The sequence below is a fragment of the Pelophylax lessonae genome, assembly GCF_965119305.1.
Source record: "Pelophylax lessonae genome assembly, chromosome: 4".
In the NCBI taxonomy this organism is placed as follows: Eukaryota; Metazoa; Chordata; class Amphibia; order Anura; family Ranidae; genus Pelophylax; species Pelophylax lessonae.
Window position 1 is genome coordinate 9,888,073 of NC_138771.1, and position 20,681 is coordinate 9,908,753.

At 46.5% G+C, this 20,681-nt stretch overlaps 1 protein-coding gene across 1 annotated transcript; it reads right to left on the reverse strand.

Moving 5' to 3' along the window:
- Positions 1-345: 345 nt before the first annotated feature.
- Positions 346-7,836, reverse strand: LOC309554516 (zinc finger BED domain-containing protein 4-like; the record flags this gene model as incomplete). Its single annotated transcript, XM_082256266.1, has 2 exons — positions 346-456; positions 7,252-7,836. 2 exons carry the CDS (start codon positions 7,834-7,836, stop codon positions 346-348), a joined length of 696 nt encoding a protein of 231 aa, XP_082112392.1.
- Positions 7,837-20,681: the final 12,845 nt, after the last annotated feature.

Consider the following 20,681-nt stretch of genomic DNA (forward strand, 5'->3'; position numbering starts at 1 on the left):
CCTTTATCCTTACTCAACACGAATGTGAAGATTTATGCTAAGTTGCAAGCACACCGTTTAACCAATATTATCCCCACATTAGTTGAACCAGACCAAATGGGCTTCACCAAAAATAGACAGACCACAGATGCCACCAGACGTATTATCAATATCCTACACCTGGTAGAACAGTCTAAGATGCCTTCTCTGCTTCTATCCATTGATGCAGAGAAGGCGTTTGATAGAGTTCATTGGCACTATATGCAACTAGTATTGGAGAAATTTGGTTTTCAGGGCTCTGTTTCCTCTGCTATCTTGGCTCTCTATTCCCAACCATCTGCCCAGGTGTACACATCTGGTTTACTATCAAAATCCTTTGAAATATCGAATGGCACCTGTGACGGACTCCAGACATCCCGACTGGGTATCTCCGCCAAGAAGCTGCTTCCTAAGCTCGGGAACACGAGATCCATGAATCTGGTTATAATTACCCCAATAACTCGAAAGTACAAGTTTTGGAGTCAACCAGAAAATAAACTGTTTATTCACACACAGGCACAAAGAGATATACACTGTGGGACAATCTCCCCTCCCCCTTAGCAGCCAATTCACATACACATCCCATAATAGGTCGATTTAAAGGCAGACAGAAACAATAGAACAATGGGATACAGGTACTTAACAATAACAAACCCCACCCCACCTCATTATCTAGCAAGGGTCTATGAGACACTCCTGCAATAGTCTAGCAATCTGAAAAGTCAAATTGTCTATCTCTATATATCCCTTGAAGGACATTGTCCAGAAATTTTATTGTCCGAAGTGAAAGAGGCCCTTCACTCTTTCAACACAAACCACACATATAGAACCCAGGATTACTGGGGTAACACAAAATGCTGAGTCCAGTGTGGTTGTACAGCGAGTCTGATTAGTGCAGACCCGACTGGGTTTCTTGGTCACCCTGTGTCCCTAATAGACACAGGGTGACTTACACATAAGAGGGGCCGGGGAAGCTGGACAAGGAGTTTCCTGACCGCTCTAAAGTAATCTGGGTTCCCCCAGCCAAAGGGACTCCTGTCACAGCACCCACCAGGGATGTCCCCTCTCACCTTCTATTTTCAATCTTATGATTGAACCCCTGGCTGAGGCCATCCGATCACAACCTCTAATCTCAGGGTTTCGCACTCGCTCCATCTCCCATGTTATCAAACTGTTTGCTGACGACGTGGTCCACCTACAGGGCCGGCCCTACCATGGGTCCCGGTGGGACCATGGGACCCAGGCGGCACTTAGAGAGGGGCGGCCCCCGGCCGCCTCTTCTCTTCTTCGGCTTTTCCAAAAAAAAAAAGGTCCTCGGCCGCCGGCCGGCCTGACATGCACACTGCGCAAGTGCGCATGCCCTGCCGCCGCTCGGAAAAGCAAACGTTCGGCTATTTCAGGATCGGCGCAGACTCGGTTCATTCAGTTCTTTGGGCAGTGGAAGCGGGCGGCGCCCCTGGAGGGGAAGCGGGGGAAGGTCCAAGCCGTCACGCGGAGCCACAAGCTGGAAGAGCTGCTGAGGACCCCAGAGAGACCCCCCGAGACCGGAACCCCCTCCCCCCATCACCCCGGCGACCGAGCGGGAAGAAGAGGAGCCGCCCGGAGATCCCCCGACCCGATCGGAGTGCCAGGAAGAGGCTCCGCCTACCGGGAGACGAGGAGGAGGTACCGACCACTACTCCCATCATACCCCCCACAACTCCTCCCATCATACCTCCCCACCACTACTCCCATCATACCTCCCCACAACTACTCCCATCATACCTCCCCACCACTACTCCCATCATACCCCCCACAACTACTCCAATCATACTTCCCAACCACTACTCCCATCATACCCACCACAACTACTCCCATCATACCTCCCCACCACTACTCCCATCATATCCCCCACTACTACTCCCATCCTACCCCCCACTACTACTCCCATCATACCCCCGTTCCACTACTACTCCCATCATACTCCCCACTACTAGTCCCATCGTGCCCCCCCATGTTCCACTACTAGTCCCATCGTGCCCCCCATGTTCCACTACTAGTCCCATCGTGCCCCCCATGTTCCACTACTAGTCCCATCGTGCCCCCCATGTTCCACTACTAGTCCCATCGTACCCCCCCATGTTCCACTACTAGTCCCATCGTGCCCCCCATGTTCCACTACTAGTCCCATCATGGCCACCATGTTCCACTACTAGTCTCATCATGCCCCCCATGTTCCACTACTAGTCCTATCATGCCCCCCATGTTCCACTACTAGTCCCATCATGCCCCCCGTGTTCCACTACTAGTCCCATCATGCCCCCCGTGTTCCACTACTAGTCCCATCATGCCCCCCGTGTTCCACTACTAGTCCCATCATGCCCCCCATGTTCCACTACTAGTCCCATCGTGCCCCCCTCAATTACTACTCCCCTCATCTCTCCACCCCCCCCCTCACACACTACTACTCACATTGTCTCCCCCCTCCCACTACTCACATCTCCTCATACACTACTGCTCCCATCCATCTTCCCCCCAGGGCCGGCCCTACCATGGGTCCCGGTGGGACCATGGGACCCAGGCGGCACTTAGAGAGGGGCGGCCCCCGGCCGCCTCTTCTCTTCTTCGGCTTTTCCAAAAAAAAAAAGGTCCGCGGCCGGCCTGACACGCACACTGCGCATGCGCCGCCGCCACTCGGAAAAGCCCGTAAACGCTCGGCTATTTCCGGGAATAGCCGAACATTTACGGGCTTTTCCGAGCGGTGGCGGCGCATGCGCAGTGTGCATGTCAGGCCGGCCGCGGTCCTTTTTTTTGGTGCCTGGCGGCACCATTTTTAAATCCTAAGGCGCCCTTTTGGAACAGGTAAGTGAGACTGCTCCACACACAGCCACACTACCTGCCATTATGCAGGGCTGCAGGCATACGACAGAAGATGCAGTGCTGCGGGCATGGTACATGCCCACAACACTGCATCTCCTGTAGTATGCCCGCAGACCCGCATTCTCCTCTACCATGCCGCAGTACTGCATTCTCTTGCACCATGCCCACAGCCCTGCATTCTCATGCACCATGCCGCACCCTGCATTCTCCTGTACCATGCCTACACCCTGCATTCCCCTGTACCATGCCAACAGTCCCGCATTCTCCTGTACCATGCCCACAGCCCCGCATTCTCCTGTACCATGCCCGCAGCCCCGCATTCTCCTGTACCATGCCCGCAGCCCCGCATTCTCCTGTACCATGCCTGCAGCACTGTATTCTCCTGTACCATGCCCGCAGCCCCGCATTCTCCTGTACTGTGCCCGCAGCCCCGCATTCTCCTGCACCATGCCCGCAGCCCCGCATTCTCCTGTACCGTGCCCGCATCCCCGCATTCTCCTGCACCATGCCCGCAGCCCCGCATTCTCCTGCACCATGCCCGCAGCCCCGCATTCTCCTGTACCATGCCCGCAGCCCCGCTTTCTCCTGTACCATGCCCGCAGCCCTGCATTCTCTTGTACCATGCCCGCAGCCCTGCATTCTCCTGTGCCATACCAGCAGCCCCGCATTCTCCTGTACCATGCCCGCAGCCCTGCATTCTCCTGTACCTTGCCCGCCACCCTGCATTCTCCTGTACCATGCCCGCAGCCCCGCATTCTCCTGTACCATGCCCACCACCCTGCATTCTCCTGTGCCATGCCAGCAGCCCCGCATTCTCCTGTACCATGCCCGTAGCCCTGCATTCTCCTATACCATGCCCGCCACCCTGCATTCTCCTGTACCATGCCCGCCACCCTGCATTCTCCTGTACCATGCCCGCCACCCTGCATTCTCCTGTACCCTGCCTGCAGCCTCTGCATTCTCCTGTACCATGCCCGCAGCCCTACAGGGCACTGTGGCACTATAGACAGTAGAAAGCCTGGTGCGCTCATCTGCCCAGTGTCTACTGCTCTGTCCTGCTCCTGCTGTCACTCTGTACACGCTCACACTCATCTAAATGTTTTCATAATCCTATAGAATGTGGGGGCCTCTTGGAGGGCGTGAATTTTTTTTTTTTTTGGGGGGGGGCAGCATTTCATTCTCGGACCCAGGCAGCACAATGTCTTGGGCCAGCCCTGTCCACCTACTCACAAACCTGCTAGTTTCACTACCTGTAGCTCATCAAACTCTAACTAGTTTTAGCAAAATTTCATATTATAAAGTAAATTTCACCAAATCCACTATATTAGATCTGGGAATTCACAAATCAACTTAGCAACACTTAATGGACCAATTGCCTTATAGCTGGGCTGCAGATAATATACCTTACCTAGGTATACTTATTACATGTAATATATCAGTACTAGCAGATACCAACTACAAACCCCTTATTGCAGACATTAGAAAATAACTTCTCCTACTATCTATCTAAAGTTGAACTCTCTTGGGCAGGCAGGAAAGTTACCTACAAAATGGTAATTTTACCCCAAATATTGTATCTATTTCTGACTCTACCGATCCCTATTAAATCTAGCCTCTTGTGTTCCTTATCAACACTGCTCAGAAAGTTTGTTAGGCAACGCAAAAGAGCAAGATGTGCTCATATACAATTGATTAAGCACAGGAAAGCAGGAGGTACGGGTCTAGTGGACATCGTAGATTATTATACGGCCTCCCTGTTAGCGCAAACCAAACACTGGTTCAATCCTCATTAAGAAACCTTATGGGTAGAAATAGAAATGCACCTAGGAAAGACCTCTGATTTAACATTACTCCTCCTGGCAGACACATGGAAACAACTAATACTGAATAACTTCCCTCTCACCATTAGAGCTACTCTTCTAGCCTGGAGGAAACTGCTCCGCAATCCCCTCAATCATTACATAGCTACCAGATACGTTTCTCTATTCGTACTTTAGAACATCTTATTCCTTGCATAAAGATCGATCATTGGATAGATAATAGTCTGCTACAGATTGACGACTTTTTCGAAGGCACAGTTTTGAAAAGCATGGACACATTGAAAGGAGTTTTTAGTTTTACTGTTGCTGATGAATTCACATTTATTTGTATTAGGAACTTTCTGATAAAACACCCTCTACCCACAGTTTCAGTTGATCAATCAGTGTGGTCCTTACTCACCTCGTCTCACATCCAGACACTCTTTTACAATTTGCTTCAGCAAAAGCTGTTTTTTGTGAAAACAAATCTGATTCTTACAGTATTATCTCACAAAAGTGAGTACACCCCTCACATTTTTGTAAATATTGTATTCTATCTTTTCATGTGACAACACTGAATAAATGACATTTTGCTACAATGTAAAGTAGTGAGTGTACAGCTTGTATAACAGTGTAAATTTGCTGTCCCCTCAAAATAACTCAACACACAGCCATTAGTGTCTAAACCGCTGGCAACAAAAGTGAGTACACCCCTAAGTGACAATATGTGGCCACCAATATTTTCCAGCACTGCCTTAACCCTCATGGGCATGGAGTTGACCAGAGCTTCACAGGTTGCCACTGGAGTCCTCTTCCACTCCTCCATGATGACATCACGGAGCTGGTGGATGTTAGAGACCTTACGCTCCTCCACCTTCTGTTTGAGGATGTCCCACAGATGCTCAATAGGGTTTAGGTCTGGAGAAATGCTTGGCCAGTCCATTACCTTTACCCTCAGCTTCAGTAGCAAGGCAGTGGTCGTCTTGGAGGTGTTTGGGGTCTTTATCATGTTGGAATACTGCCCTGCAGCCCAGTCTCTGAAGGGAGGGGATCATGCTCTGCTTCAGTATGTCACAGTACATGTTGGCATTCATGGTTCCCTCAATTAACTGTAGCTCCCCAGTGCCAGCAGCCCCAGACCATGACACTGCCACCACCATGCTTGACTGTCTTGTCTTTGTACTCCTCATCTGTTTGTTGCCACTAGGGATAGACCGATGTTTTTTTCAGGCTGATACCGATATTTTGGTCACTAAAGGGTTGTTTTATTAAAACTGGGGAGTGTAAAATCTGGTGCAGCTGTACATGGTAGCCAATCAGCGTCTAACTTCAGCTTGTTCAATTAAGCTTTGATAATAAAACCTGGAAGCTGATTGGTTTCTGTGCAGAGCTGCACTCTCTAGTTTTAGTAAATCAGCCACTAAGTATCGGTATCGGCCGATATTTTATCATTTTAAAGTTTTGAAAAATAAAGACATTTTTTGACACAAATCCGGTACTGAACATGATAATGTTTGTTTATTAACATTTTTAACATGAAAGGCTCGTTCTCCACACCTTACCTGCATGAAAACTGATAGGAAAACCGCACAGCTTTCACTTGCAGGTACATCAGTTTCACATTATGGAAACGAACGAGTCCTAGAAGAGTAGACAACTGTGAAAAATAAAGTGCTGGGAAAATATTAACTAAAGGCTTCCCAAAACATAATTTACATAAACTGCTGCAGTAGTGCACTCACTGTCTGCTCTGCAATGATTCAATCTAGTAGCTGCGCTGCAATGCAAAAGACAGTGGACTGAACACTAGTACTACTCACTTTCAATACTCCCAGTTAAGTAGAACAATATTATAGTGCACAAAGCATAACATTTCAGCATGTTCACCAGTTAAACGGCTTCTGTTTTTTTCATATATTGCTGCCACTTCACTAAAAACACGTTCACTTGGTACCGAGGAAGGAGGAGCAGAAAGGTATCTTCTAGCATGAGAAGCAATTCTTTTGTAGCGTGCCTCATTTTCTTTCCACCACTGAAGAGGATCACCACTTCTTCTGTCAATTACTGGTTCCTTCAACTGGAGATGAAGTTCATCATCCAGGGTCATTATTGCAGATTCAGAAGAATCCTCCACATGAGGCCCCAATAAAACACTGAACATGGCATTTATTCGACCACAATGATGTTTTTCTTCTGTCCATTGTCTTTTTGGACATTTTTCTCTATTTGCAGCATCCTGCTCTTCCAGATTAGAAACCTGCTCTTCCTGATTTGTCTTTTCGGCAGGAACCTCCTGCACCTCCTGTTGAATATCTTCTGTTAGCCATTGTTTTGCCTTGGCCATTACGTCATCAGAGGAGAAAGGATGGTTCTTGTATCGAGGATCCAAAAGACATGCAAGCACAACATTTTTATTCTCTTCCTGCTTCACAAAACGTTTGGCGAGGCTGTCTCTCATGGCCTGCCTACATGTGTTAATGCCACGTGTGTTGGGTACTTCATTCTCTTGAATAAGCATCTTCAGCACTCTCACACATGGGATGACAGATGACACAGATGAGTCGTAATGACTCACCTCTAGTGTCACTTCCTCTATGGGGAGGAGGGTCTCAATGACATTGGCTACAATGTCCCACTGACCAGCAGTAGGACAAGAATATCCTCCATATTCACCCGGATATATGGTAAGAGCTCGCTTCTGCTCCAGCATCCTTTGCAGCATGTGAAGTGTTGAGTTCCATCGTGTTGGAACAGCGTTAATCAAAATGTTTTTGGGTAGGCCAAGGTCTTCCTGAATGCACTTCAGTCGCTGTTTGGCAAGGATTGAATGGTGGAAATGGCCTGCGCACCTCTTCAGCATGCCAATTATATCAAGCAAAGCTCTCTGGTTTGACAGACCATCATTTACCACAAGTTGGAGGGTGTGTGCCATGCCACTGAGGTCTGACACATCAGCAAGCCTCATTCCTTTCACCATGTTTGCTCCGCTGTCTCGAAGCACAAACATCACTCGGTCTTTGCTGATTCCCCATTCTTCTAGCATGCCTAGAAACATTTCTCTAATGTACTTCCCAGTGTGGGATCCTTGCATCACTTTTGTATTCAACACCACATGCCTTCTTGTCCATCCGCTGTCAATGAAGTGGCATGTAAGACTCATTAGTGATTCTGTTTGTCCTAACCAGCAGTCAGTCGTGAATGAGATTGAGTTGCCAGCATTCTCTGGTTTCAGCATAGCCTTTACTTTCTCAAGGACCTTTTGGTGAATCTTTCCCAGCATTTCAGTTCGATAAAACTTGTCACTCTTCAGTGTGTAGCTTGGCTCAAGTATGGACATCAACCACCTAAATCCTGAGTCAGACACCATTGTAAATGGCTGGCTATCAGTGACCATCATCTCTGTGATTACTCTGTCCAGCAGTTGGGATCTTCCATCCGATTTTAGCCACCTGTTTTTTTTTCTGAAACATATCTGTTATTTTTGCTTGGGATAGTGAAGTTTCAGCTTGTGATTCATTTTGGTTTTTTTTTCTGTCCTGCAGGAAACAGTTCAACATGATGAACTCTTAGATGGACCCAAAGATTTAATGGTTTTTGGTTTCTGCAATTATTGATCCCATGCTTACATTGTTTTTGCAGGTGTTGCACAGTACTGCTAATTTTCCTGGAGCTGGAAATGAGAAATAGTCCCAGACCACACTTTTAATTTTTCGATCTGCATCCATCTCCATTGACATTTGAAAGACACTACGACTGAAATTGAATATTAGGCTTAAAAAAAAACTGTCTGGCTGGTACCCTGTGGTGATGAGTGTCTGCCACCCTTTGGTGGGTGGCTGGCTGGCTGGCACCCTGTGGTGATGAGTGGCTGGCACCCTTTGATGGGTGGCTGGCTGGCAGGCACCCTGTGGTGGGCATGCCCAGAAGCTGTTTAGCAGTGAATGCCGCGCCTGCACCGGAAGTGACGAGCGGGGCCGGTGCAGTGCATTGTAGGACTCCGACGTCACGGAAGAGGGCACGAAGAGGGATCTGCGGCTTCAGCTGCCCACACCTGAGATGGCAGCGCTGAAGAAGAAATTTTCAAGGTAAGTATTTCTTCTAAAAGGTAAGTGCGACTCCTGGGATCGATGACGTTCAGCTCTAAGGAATCATCGCAAACCGGAAGTGACGGCAGCGGGCCGCGGCCGCAGAGGGAGGAAGAGGAAAGAAGGTGAGTATATTTTCTTCTATAACCACTTGCCGACTGCTGCACGACTATTTACGTCGGCAGTCAGCCCCTCACAGGCAAAGCGACGTAGGGCTACGTCGCTAGCCTGTGAGGCTCTAGGGAGCGAGCGCGCGCCGCCGAAGGCGCGCTCCCGCTCCCGCGCAGTCACAGACCCCCCCGCGCGTGTGCCCGGCGTGTGCCCGACAGACCCGTCACATCTTCCATTACACCGGAAGAAAGGCAGGCGGCTAATGTAAACAAAGCCGCCTGTCATTCTCCCCTGTGTAAGAATGGAGATCACACGGTTCTACTATGTAGGACCATTGATCACTGTTCTTACACTAGTAGCCACAGCCAATCACAGTTAGAAGCACGCCCCTAGGGACACACTTAACCCCTCCCTCTCCAATAAAGTTAACTCCTTCACTGCCAGTGTCATTTTTACAGTAACAGTGCATATGTATAGCACTGATTACTGTAGTAATGTCACTGATAACCCCAAAAGTGTCAAAAATGTCAGTCAAGGGTCCGCAATGTCGCAGTCCCGCTAAAAATTGCAGATCGCCACCAATACTAGTAAATAAAAAAACAATAAAAATGATATAAATCTTTCCCGTAGTTAGTAAACGCGATAACTTTTGCGCAAACCAATCAAAATACGCTTATTGCGATTTTTTTACCAAAAATATGTAGCAGAAAACAAATTGGCCTAAAATGTTAAAAAATTTTGATTTTTAATTTTTTTGGGGGGGAATTTTATATAGCAGAAAGTGAAAAATATTGTTTTTTTTTTTTTTCAAAATTGACGCTCTTTTTTTTGTTTATAGCGCATGATCAAAAAATTGCACAGGTGATCAAATACCACCAAAAGAAAGCTCTGTTTGTGGGAAAAAAAGGACCCCAAATTTGTTTAGGTAAAGCGTCGCACGACCGCGCAATTGTCCGTTAAAGTCACGCAGTGCCGAATCGCAAAATAGGCCCTGGTCAGGAAGGGGGAAAAATCTTCCGGGGCTTAAGTGGTTAAGGTAAGTGAACAAAAAAAAAAAAAAATCACCAGTATCCATTTCTTTTTCAGGTTGCCCTCAGCAAGCGGATGACCCAAAACCGATTTTATCGGGGGGGGGGGGGACCGCTTTGCCGCTGTAAGGGGGAAAATCCTTCCTGTCTTAAAGTGGTTAAGAATAGAGAGTTAAAAGATTGCGAATGCCTATCGGATCTCTTTCATTTTGAAAACCTCACATTGTTGGCGCAGGATGACACAATGTATATGAATAGCTCTGCTTGGTCATCTTTTGTATAGACGCAGTTTTGGTGCATTAAAAGTCTGGAATCGATCGGTTTATTCTTGGCAGCCGCCTTTGGACCTGGGACAAGGAGGAAATGTATGATATGAAGATTGTAATCCCGGTGAATTGATATTACAAAGGTTCAGGAAGGAACATTTCCTTTTTATGTGGGTAATCATTTTGAATTACCTCCGCAGCCGAGATATTTCTACACCTGACGGGCTTCAGCGGGGTGGCATCTCAGTCGGTATATTATCTTTTGGTCGTGAAATAAAATTTTCGGTATTTTCCACATTGGCCTTCAAAGAACCTCCAAAATAAACTGAGCAAAAAAAACATTTATTTCCTTTAACCAAATTCTGACCGCCAGTTGAATGAATAGAATTATCTTAGGCAGAAACCTTGCATTTGACCACATAAAAGCAAAATATTCTGTCTCTGCCCCAATGTAAGCATTAACCCCATCCCACCCACCCTTGTGTCCCTTTAACCACTTTAAGACTGCCCAGCAACGCGGCAGCCCTGGGTCTGGCAACGTAGAACTACGTCACCAGATTCCCCCCTCTCTTGGCGTCGCGCGCGGCGTGCTCCCGTTGTGTTTAGACACAGCGGGAGTCGGGCCAGTGGAGGAGAGGCGGTGATCACCATCTCTCCTCCCCGATCATCGGGGAAAGAGTGAGAGAATCCGCCCCGCTTGTGTACACAAAGCAGGCGGATCTCCTCTGTGACAGGCAGGGACAGATCACATGATTCAGCATAGCTGAACCTCCGATCTGTGTCTGTGTCACACAACCCCCTCCCCCCACACACGTCAGTAAGCACGAGGCACACTTTTAACCCTTTGATCACCCCTGGTGTTAACCCCTTCCCTGCCAGTGTCATTAGTACAGTAACAGTGTATATTTTTAACACTGATTACTGTAGAAATGTCACTGGTACCCCCAAAAGTGTCAAAAATGTCAGTTAGGGGTCCGATCTGTCCGCCGCAATGTCGCAGTCCCGCAAAAAATCGCAGATCGCCGCCATTACTAGTAAAAAAAAAATAAACAATAAAAATGACAAATCTTTCCTGTAGTTAGTAAACACGATAACTTTTGCACAAACCAATCAAAATACGCTTGGCTTTTACTATGTCAAATCACAGCAAAGCCGTGGGCGCTGACGGCGCGCCCCCCTACCTGGAACTGTCAGATCACGTACCTAGGTTATGATTGGGAAAGGGGTTAACATCAGGGGTGATCAAAGGGTTAAATGTGTGCCTAGCCAGTGTTTTTGTGTAAACTGTGTTCTGCTTTTACTCAGGGAAGTGATGGATTTTATTCCCTGCTTTGCAAGAACAGAGCTCTGCCTTGTTTATATAGGCAGCATGGGCATCCTCAGAACTTTTTTTCAATGGGGGGGGGCATCATTTTAAGGTCACTCATGCTCTTTTCGACAATGTCATGAAGGCAACGCCAGTCAGCGCACAAGCTGGGACTCGCGAGTATTTCTTTTTAGAGGGGAAACGGCAGAATTTATTTTTAAAGCGTATGTTGACCTAAAAAAATATATATATATATTGATCCTGTTCCCTTAAAGCATGTTATACAGCGCAGTGCTTGCCCCTTCTATTACCTAAAATACCTGGCTGATCCTGCCTGGCTATGTCCTCCCCTCTGCAAACTGACCACCGTATATCATGGAGGCTGAGCCATGACACAGTGGTCAGTCTACGTGCCAACATCATCCGCAGCCCTCCTCTCTCCCCCCTCCCTCCCTGCCTGTCTACTCCTGTGTCAGTGCCCCGCCCCCCTCCTTCTGCTGTAGTTTCATTTAAACTTTCATATCCTGTCTACAGTCTGTTTAATAATCCTGTGTGCCCCTGTGTCTGTATTTTATAAAAATAAGCCGTTCTTTACCAGTTTTCAGAGCGCCGAGCGGCGCTCACGTGGCCCCCCGCCTCTCTCCTCCTCTCCGCCTCCTCCCCTCCTAGCTGACGTAAGTGGAGAATCCTTGGCCCTGCCTGCTGCAGGCAGCTGTCAGATGGGGAGAGGAGAGAGTCGGCGGGTCACGTGAGCGGCGATCGGCGCTCTGAAAACTGGTAAAGAACGGCTTGATTTTTAAAACACAGACACAGGGGCACACAGGATTATTAAACAGACCAGACAAGATGGTATAAAGTGGCTTAGCAACCACTTTAAAGGGAAAGTTGAGATTCCAGGGGGAGGGGCACTTGCGGACGCCCATGATAGGCAGAACTCCATTCTGTGTCCCTGCCTGACAATCAGTGGGTGCAGTAGACATCCATTGCCTGGCACCTGCCGATCCATTTCTGCTGTAAACCAGCCTGTGGCACGTGTGCCCTCTAGGTGGAGGTGCAGAATTACACATTTATATACAGTATATATATATACACAGTATATGAGGGCCGCCCTGTAGCAGTATATCAGCTATACGGGGGTCCTTAAAGGGTAACTCCACTTTCACCAGGAAAAAAAATAATATAGCGTATACAATTGTGATGCAAGTCATATTGCAATTGAATGTTATTAAAAATTCCCTTTCCTTTTTAATCTGCTACTCTGTAATTTTTTTTTTTCATTCAATACAACCACCAGGAGGCGTTCTGTACACAGCTCATATATAGACCACCCCCAAGAAAAATAATTTCCTGCCTATGTGATTGGCTCTCTGAATTTCCCAGAAGTCTGCAGTAAGATACAAATCAGATTTAGGCATCCCCTGCAACAAAATGTCATTTTTTGGTGAGATCCTCCCAATAGGAAATTACATGTAAAGGGATGCAGGCCCAGCAGTTTTCCTCATTAGAGCCCTGCCGCTGCAGCAGCTGGTTGATAATTATGAAGCCACTCCCATTAGACTCACTCAGCACAGAGGCACAGAGGAACAAACAATGATTTCTTCAGAATAACAAAAGGTCGGAATCTGCAACAAAGTTTGTTACAATCCTTGTAATGTACAGAGATCACCCAGAGGGGAAAGTTTTTTTTTTTCGCAACAAAAGTGGAGTTACTCTTTAAAGCGGAGTTCCACCCAAAAGTGGAACTTCCGCTTTAAATAGTCCTAACCCCCTGACATGCCACATTTGGCATGTCATTTTTGGGGGGGGGAGCGGGTACCTAGTTTTGACAGGTACCCGCTCCCACTTCCGCTCGGAGCGCCGCGGCGCCCTGAGCGGAAGTTCTCCTCTCTCCCTCCCTCCCTGCAATCTTCTGAGGTCCCAGAAGATTGCCGGCCAATCACGACGCGTAGCGCAACTCGCGCATGCGCAGTGCGTACCCGGCTGTGAAGCCGCAAACTGTCACAGCCGGGTTCCCACATCAGTGATGCCAGCGCCGCGGAGCAGAGAGGGAGAAGAGGGCGCATCGCTGGACCGTGGGACAGGTGAGTGTGCGGTTAGGCTGGAACTCCGCTTTAAGTGGTTAAAGTATAACTAAAGGTAAAACCTTTTTTTTTTTGTTTTCGTTTTGGATAGAGTGGAGAGGGATTAGAACCCCTGTTAATTTTTATTGCTGTCTGTGACCCCATTAGGTAGATTAGGGTTGCCAGTTTTTCTTCAAGTGAAACCCAACCACTTTAGCAGTGCACAGCAATTTAATAGTATAAACTATACATAGTTTTTGCGTATAAATAACATTTCCAATCGCAAGAGTCCCCCTTTACATCCACAGAGTTACCCTTTTACACCTGAACTCGCAGAGTTCCCTTAAGTGTAAGGGGGGACTCTGCAGACTCTGATGTAAGGGAGAACTCTGGGGACTCTGATTTAAGAAGGAACACTGAGAGCTCTGATATATGGGTCTGGGATTAAAAGTATAATTTCAGTCTTTGCAGATGACACCAAGCTTTACAATGGAATAAATTCCTTACAGGATGTCTCCAACTTACAAGCTGACCTCAATGCACTGTTTCATTGGGCAACTATGTGGCAAATGAGGTTTAATGTTGATAAATGTAAAGTTATGCACTTGGGGGTAAGAATATCCATGCATACTAGGGGGAGAAGAACTGAGGAAATCCATAGCGGAGAAGGATCTGGGGGAATCCATAGCGGAGAAGGATCTGGGGAAATCCATAGCAGAGAAGGATCTGGGGGAATCCATAGTGGAGAAGGATCTGGGGAAATCCATAGCAGAGAAGGATCTGGGGAATACATAGTGGAGAAGGATCTGGGGGAATCAATAGCAGAGAAGGATCTGGGGGAATCCATAGCTGAGAAGGATCTGGGGGAATCCATAACGGAGAAGGATCTGGGGGAATCCATAGTGGAGAAGGATCTGGGGGAATCCATAGCAAAGAAGGATCTGGTGGAATCCATAGAGGAGAAGGATCTGGGGGAATCCATAACGGAGAAGGATCTGGGGGAATCCATAGCGGAGAAGGATCTGGGGGAATCCATAATGGAGAAGGATCTGGGGAATCCATAGCGGAGAAGGATCTGGGGGAATCCATAGCGGAAAAGGATCTGGGGGAATCCATAGCAGAGAAGGATGTGGGGGAATCCATAGCAGAGAAGGATCTGGGGGAATCCATAGTGGAGAAGGATCTGGTGAATCCATAGCGGAGAAGGATCTGGTGGAATCCATAGAGGAGAAGGTTCTTGGGGAATCCATAGCGGAAAAGGATCTGGGGGAATCCATAGCAGAGAAGGATCTGGGGGAATCCATAGCGGAGAAGGATCTGGGGGAATCCATAGCGGAGAAGGATCTGGTGGAATCCATACAGGAGAAGGATCTGGGGGAATCCATAGCGGAGAAGGATCTGGGTGTTCTGGTAGATCCAATGCTTAATAATAGCACTGCCAATGCCAAGCTGTGGATTCCAGAGCAAGCAAAGTCCTTACTTGCATTAGGGGAGGCATGGACTCCAGAGAGAGAGAGATATAGTTTTGCCCCTGTACAAATCATTAGTAAGACCTCATCTGGAATATGCAGTTCAGTTTTGGGAACCATTTCTTAAAAAGGATATCGGGGAACTGGAGAAAGTGCAGAGAAGGGCAACCAAACTGATAAGAGGCATGGAGGAGCTCAGCTATGAGGAGAGATTAGAGGAACTGAATTTATTCTCTCTTGAGAGGAGGAGATTAAGGGGGGATATGATCACCATGTATAAATACATAAGGGGGGATATGATCACCATGTATAAATACATAAGGGGGGATATGATCTCCATGTATAAATACATTAGGGGGGATATGATCACCATGTATAAATACATAAGGGGGGGATATGATCTCCATGTATAAATACATTAGGGGGGATATGATCTCCATGTATAAATACATAATGGGGGATATGATCTCCATGTATAAATACATAAGGGGGGATATGATCTCCATGTATAAATACATAAGGGGTCCATATAGTGAAGTTGGTGTTGTTCATTTTAAGGTCATCACAGAGGACAAGGGGGCATTCTTTACGTCTAGAGGATAACAGATTTAATCTCCAAATATGGAAAGGTTTCTTCACAGTAAGAGCTGTGAAAATGTGGAATATACTTTTTTTCCCCTGCTGTAGTAAATTGGATCATGCTTTGCTGGGGTTTTTTCGCCTTCCTCTGGAACAACTGCGGGTATAGGATTGTGTATATGGGATTCTATGGTTGGGTTTTCATTACTGTTTTTTTTTTTTTTGTTAGTTGAACCACATGGACTTGTGTCTTTTTTCAACCTGACTAACTATGTAAGTATGTTTCTAACTGTATGGGGGTGGGGCTTATGGAATGATCATAGAGACCTGTGTTCCTATAAAGAAGGATCACATGATGTGATCATTCCAGGGAGAAGAACGGTCAGCTGTGTTTGCAACAGCTGACCTTTCTCCTCTCTTAGCGGGGAGCGATTGCGGATGTCAGACAGCAATCGGAGCCGCCTGCCCTGTGCATCGGAAACCCCGCTGACGAGTGGGGGGCCAGAGCATGCCACTGGCGGCACGCGCTTGCCCCCTAGCTGCAGGCGCGCGGCCGCCGTAGGTCTATGTCGGTTCGCGCAGGAGGGCCAGCCTGCCAGCGGCGGGCGGTCAGGAACTAGTTATAGGGTGCGTTTGAGAAACGCTGGTCTAGAAGGCATGGAGCTATGTCCGTCAGTGAACGAAAGAGAAAAAAAGTTTTGCCTATAGGTGAAGCAATGACTTGCATTGTAAACAATGTATCCAGAGGAAGCAGCAATAAATATTTTATTGGATAATTATCTTTTTGAAGAACGATTTCCATATTGTAAAGTGTAAATGCCGTATTCAAACAAAGAAACATAGAAGGTGAATGAAGGCGATTTACCGCACGGAATTACCAGCTGATACCTCAACGCCCCGAATGAAAGAATTATACAAAAGTAAACAATTTGTTTTCTTTTTGTTACAAAACAATAGAGAGATTAGAGTGAGGAGGGGGATAAATCAGAGGAAAGGTTACTCTTTTCCGCGGTCCCCTGCGCTCGGGGTAGCGGGGATTTGTATGCACTATTTCTTCTCGGCGTTCAGCTGACATTTCAGATTAATTAAGTTCACCCTGTGGGGAGACACCGCATCCGGCAAAACCCTGACGTGCGGTTAAAGTGGACGTCAAAGAAAATGAAGCAGACGCACGTCGTGTTCTCCCAGGGAGCAGCAGTCGTGACCGTTCTTCAGAATTCACGGCTCCACGGTGGGATGGGGGGTGGAGGGGGGGTGGTGACAGCAGGACGGAACGCGCTCAGGTGTAAATCTAACAATGTTTACGCACAATTACACTTCCCCGTAGGACCGCAAATGTATGCAAATCGTGGCATTTTCATCATCCTTGTCAGTTTGATACTGGAATTGTGTCTGAGATAGAAGTAAATTCATTATGTAAAAACATTTTTATTATAAACTATTAAAAACTTTTTAATATTACGAATGTCGTAACCACTTCAGATCCGGAAGATTTACCCCAGGATATTTTTTGCTATTCAACACTGCGTTACTTTAACTGGCAATTTCGCGGTCTTGCAACGCTGTACCCAAATTAAATTTATATCATTTTTTTCACACAAATAGAGCTTTCTTTTGGTGGTATTTAACCACTTCTGGACCGGAAGGATTTGCCCCCTTAATGGCCAGGCCATTTTTTGCGATTCGGCACTGTGTTAGTTTAACCACTTAAGCCCCGGAGGATTTGGCTGCTAAACGACCAGGGGGTATTTTGCGATTCGGCACTGCGTGACTTTAACGGACAATTGCACGGTCGTGCGATGCTGTACCTAAACGAATTTGGCGTCCTTTTTTTCCCACAAACAGAGCTTTCTTTTGGCGGTATTTGATCACCTGTGCGATTTTTTGATCACGCACTATAAACAAAAAAAGAGCGTAAATTTTGCAAAAATAGCAATATTTTTCCCTTTTTTTTATATGAAATTCCCCCAAAAAAAAATGTAAAAATCAAAATTTTTTAACATTTTCGGCCAATTTGTTTTATGCTACCTATGTTTGGTAAAAAAAAAAATCGCAAAAAGCGTATTTTGATTGGTTTGCGCAAAAGTTATTGCGTTTACTAACTAAGGGAAAGATTTTTGTCATTTTTGTTGTTTTTTTTTTTTAACGCGTAATGGCGGCGATCTGCGATTTTTTTTTGCGGTACTGCGACATTGGGGCGGACAGATCGGACCCTTGACTGACATTTTTGACACTTTTGGGGTTACCAGTGACATTACTACAGTAATCAGTGCTATACATATGCACTGTTACTGTAAAAATACACTGGTAGTGAAGGGGTTAACTTTATTTGAGAGGGAGGGGCTGTGTGTGTCCCTAGGGGCGTGATTCTAACTGTGATTGGCTGTGGCTTCAGCTGTATGCAGAGTGATCAACGGATCTACATAGTAGATCCATATGATCATCTCTCATACAGAGGGGAGAATGACAGGCAGCTTGTTTACACAAGCTGTCTGACTTTCTCCCTCTCCCCCGCCGATCGCAGAGTGGCCGGCGGACATCGGGTCCGCCGGTCACACGCGCGGGGGGGTCTGTGACCACGCGGGAGCGGGAGCGCGCCTCCGGCGGTGCGCGCTCGCTCCTTAGACCCTCACAAGCTAGTGACGTAGCCCTACGTCACTTTGCCTGTGAGGGGCTGACCGCCGACGTAGATAGTCGTGCGGCGGTCGGCAAGTGGTTAACAGACAATTGCGCGATCCTGCGATGCTTTACCCAAATAATACTGATGTCCTTTTTTTCCCACAAACAGAGCTTTCTTTTGGTGGTATTTGATCCCCTGTGCGATTTTTATTTTTTGCGCTATAAACAAAAAAGGAGCGACAATTCTGAAAAAAAAAAATATATATTTTTCACTTTCTGCTATTAAACATTTCCAATAAAAAAAAAAAAAAATAATAATAATAATTTTTTTTAACATTTTAGCCCAATTTGTATTCTGCTGTATATTTTTGGTAAAAAAAAAAATCACAATGAGTGTATTTTGATTGGTTGATTGGTTTGCGCAAAAGTTATCGCATGTACTAACTACGGGAAAGATTTATGTCATTTTTTTTTTCGATCTGCGATTTTTAGACAGATTGGACCCCTAACTGACATTTTTGACACTTTTGGGGTTACCAGTGACATTACTACAGTAATCAGTGCTATAAATATGCACTGTTACTGTAATAATGACACTGGCAGGAAAGGGGTGAACACAGTGGATGATCAAGGGGTTAAATGTGAGCCTAGGGGAGTGATTCTAACTGTATGGGGGCGGGGCTTGTGAAATGACCATGGAGACATGTGATCCTATATAGAAGTAAATAAATAAAAGGTGTTGTTGGTATATGGCGCTATCTGTTCAGAACAAAATGGATTCATTCACCTGTTTTGCACAGTGTGGGAGAGTTTTGGTTTCGCTTGATAATTTACCGTACTCAATAATTCATAAATATAATAGAAATAAAATCCATCCACATATTCCTAGTGTATTACAATAGTGCATAAATTAAGTGCACCGTGCAACGTAAACCAAAATACTTGTGCAGGTAATGCCTATATAAAGTGCAAGGTATTAGTGCAAATAAACGATCTCCGTACCAGTGCTCAAAGTGTTTTGTAGACTTTATTGGGAAAAAATTGCTTAAGGCCCCTTTCACACTTGTGCGACTTGTCATGCGATTTGGGAATGCAAAATCCCATGACAAGTCGTTCTCCATTATTTCCAATGAGTGCCATTCATATCTGTGCGACTTGAAGTCGCGCCGACTTCAAAGTAGTCCCTGCACTACTTTGGCACGATTTTGAAGCGTTTTAAGGCCAAAGACATTCAAGCCCAGTCAAACTCGCATTAAAATCGCGGCAACAAAGTCGCTGCAAAATCACGGTAAAATTGCGTGACTTTGAAATCGCACAAGTGTGAAAGGAGCCTTAATGGTGTAGATGGTACAAAGGAAGGGGGGTACTATCAATAATACTGCGACATTTCTCTATCTGGAGGTTCTATAAGTGCACAAAGTCTCTAGTTATACACATGAGTGTGAAGAACAAAATATATAGACGAAAATAAACAAAAAAAATAAAATTAATGTGAAAGTAAATAGTGGGGAGATTGCTCCCAGTGCTCTATACCCAGCCGTGAGTACCAGTTGCTGCTGGCGTGGAGTGACCGGTTTCGGTGAGGGTGCTGGTAGTGCCTATACCCGTGGCCCCCCACTAGGTACTGCACTCACCCTTCCGATGTCCCCTTTGGACAGGGGTGCTGGCTGAGTGTGTAGTTCTGGGTTACTGGCTATCACCGGTCCTGGGCTTCCCTGGTATCCATGGCAGGATCGGCTGTTAGTCTCCTCCCTGGAGGTCCGCAGGGTCTGGTGGGCTCAGAGAACAAACAGGGGATCCCCCATGGTGTAGTATGCAGGGTGAAATTCAACAAACAAAGCAGTAAACTCACAGTTGGATACAAGCTATTCAGCGGGGAAACGCCGTTTTCCACGGTCCAAGCTCCCCTAACCGGAAGTGACGTTGACATAGTAAGTTCCACCCTACGCGTTTCGTCATCAAGACGTCATCTGGAGCTCTGTGATCATTCCAGAGAGAAGAACGGTAAGCTGTGTTTACAACAGCTGACTGTTCTCCTCTCTCAGCGGGGAGCGGTCGCGGCTGCCCGCCCCATGCATCGGAGTCCCCGCTGCTGAGTGGGGGCGGGAGTGCGCCCGCTGTGGCACACGCTCGCCCCCCCCTAGCTGCAGGTGCGCGACCGACATAGCCCTACGTCGATTCAGGCAGGAGGGGCTGCCTGCCGCAGTATATCTGCGGAGGGTAGTCCGGAAACAGTTAATCACCACTGGGTTTTTAAAGTTTTTGTTATATAAATGAAAAAATACAGAAAATTTGGGGGAAAAAACATGTTCTCCAAAATTTCGCAAACAAATAATCTTTCTTCATACATTTAGGCTAAAATGTATTCTGCTATATTTCTTTTTAAAAAAATAAACACAAATCAGTGTATATTATTTAGTCTGTGTGAAAGTTATAGAGCCTACACTATGTACTATACTGTATATGTACAATAAAGTTATAA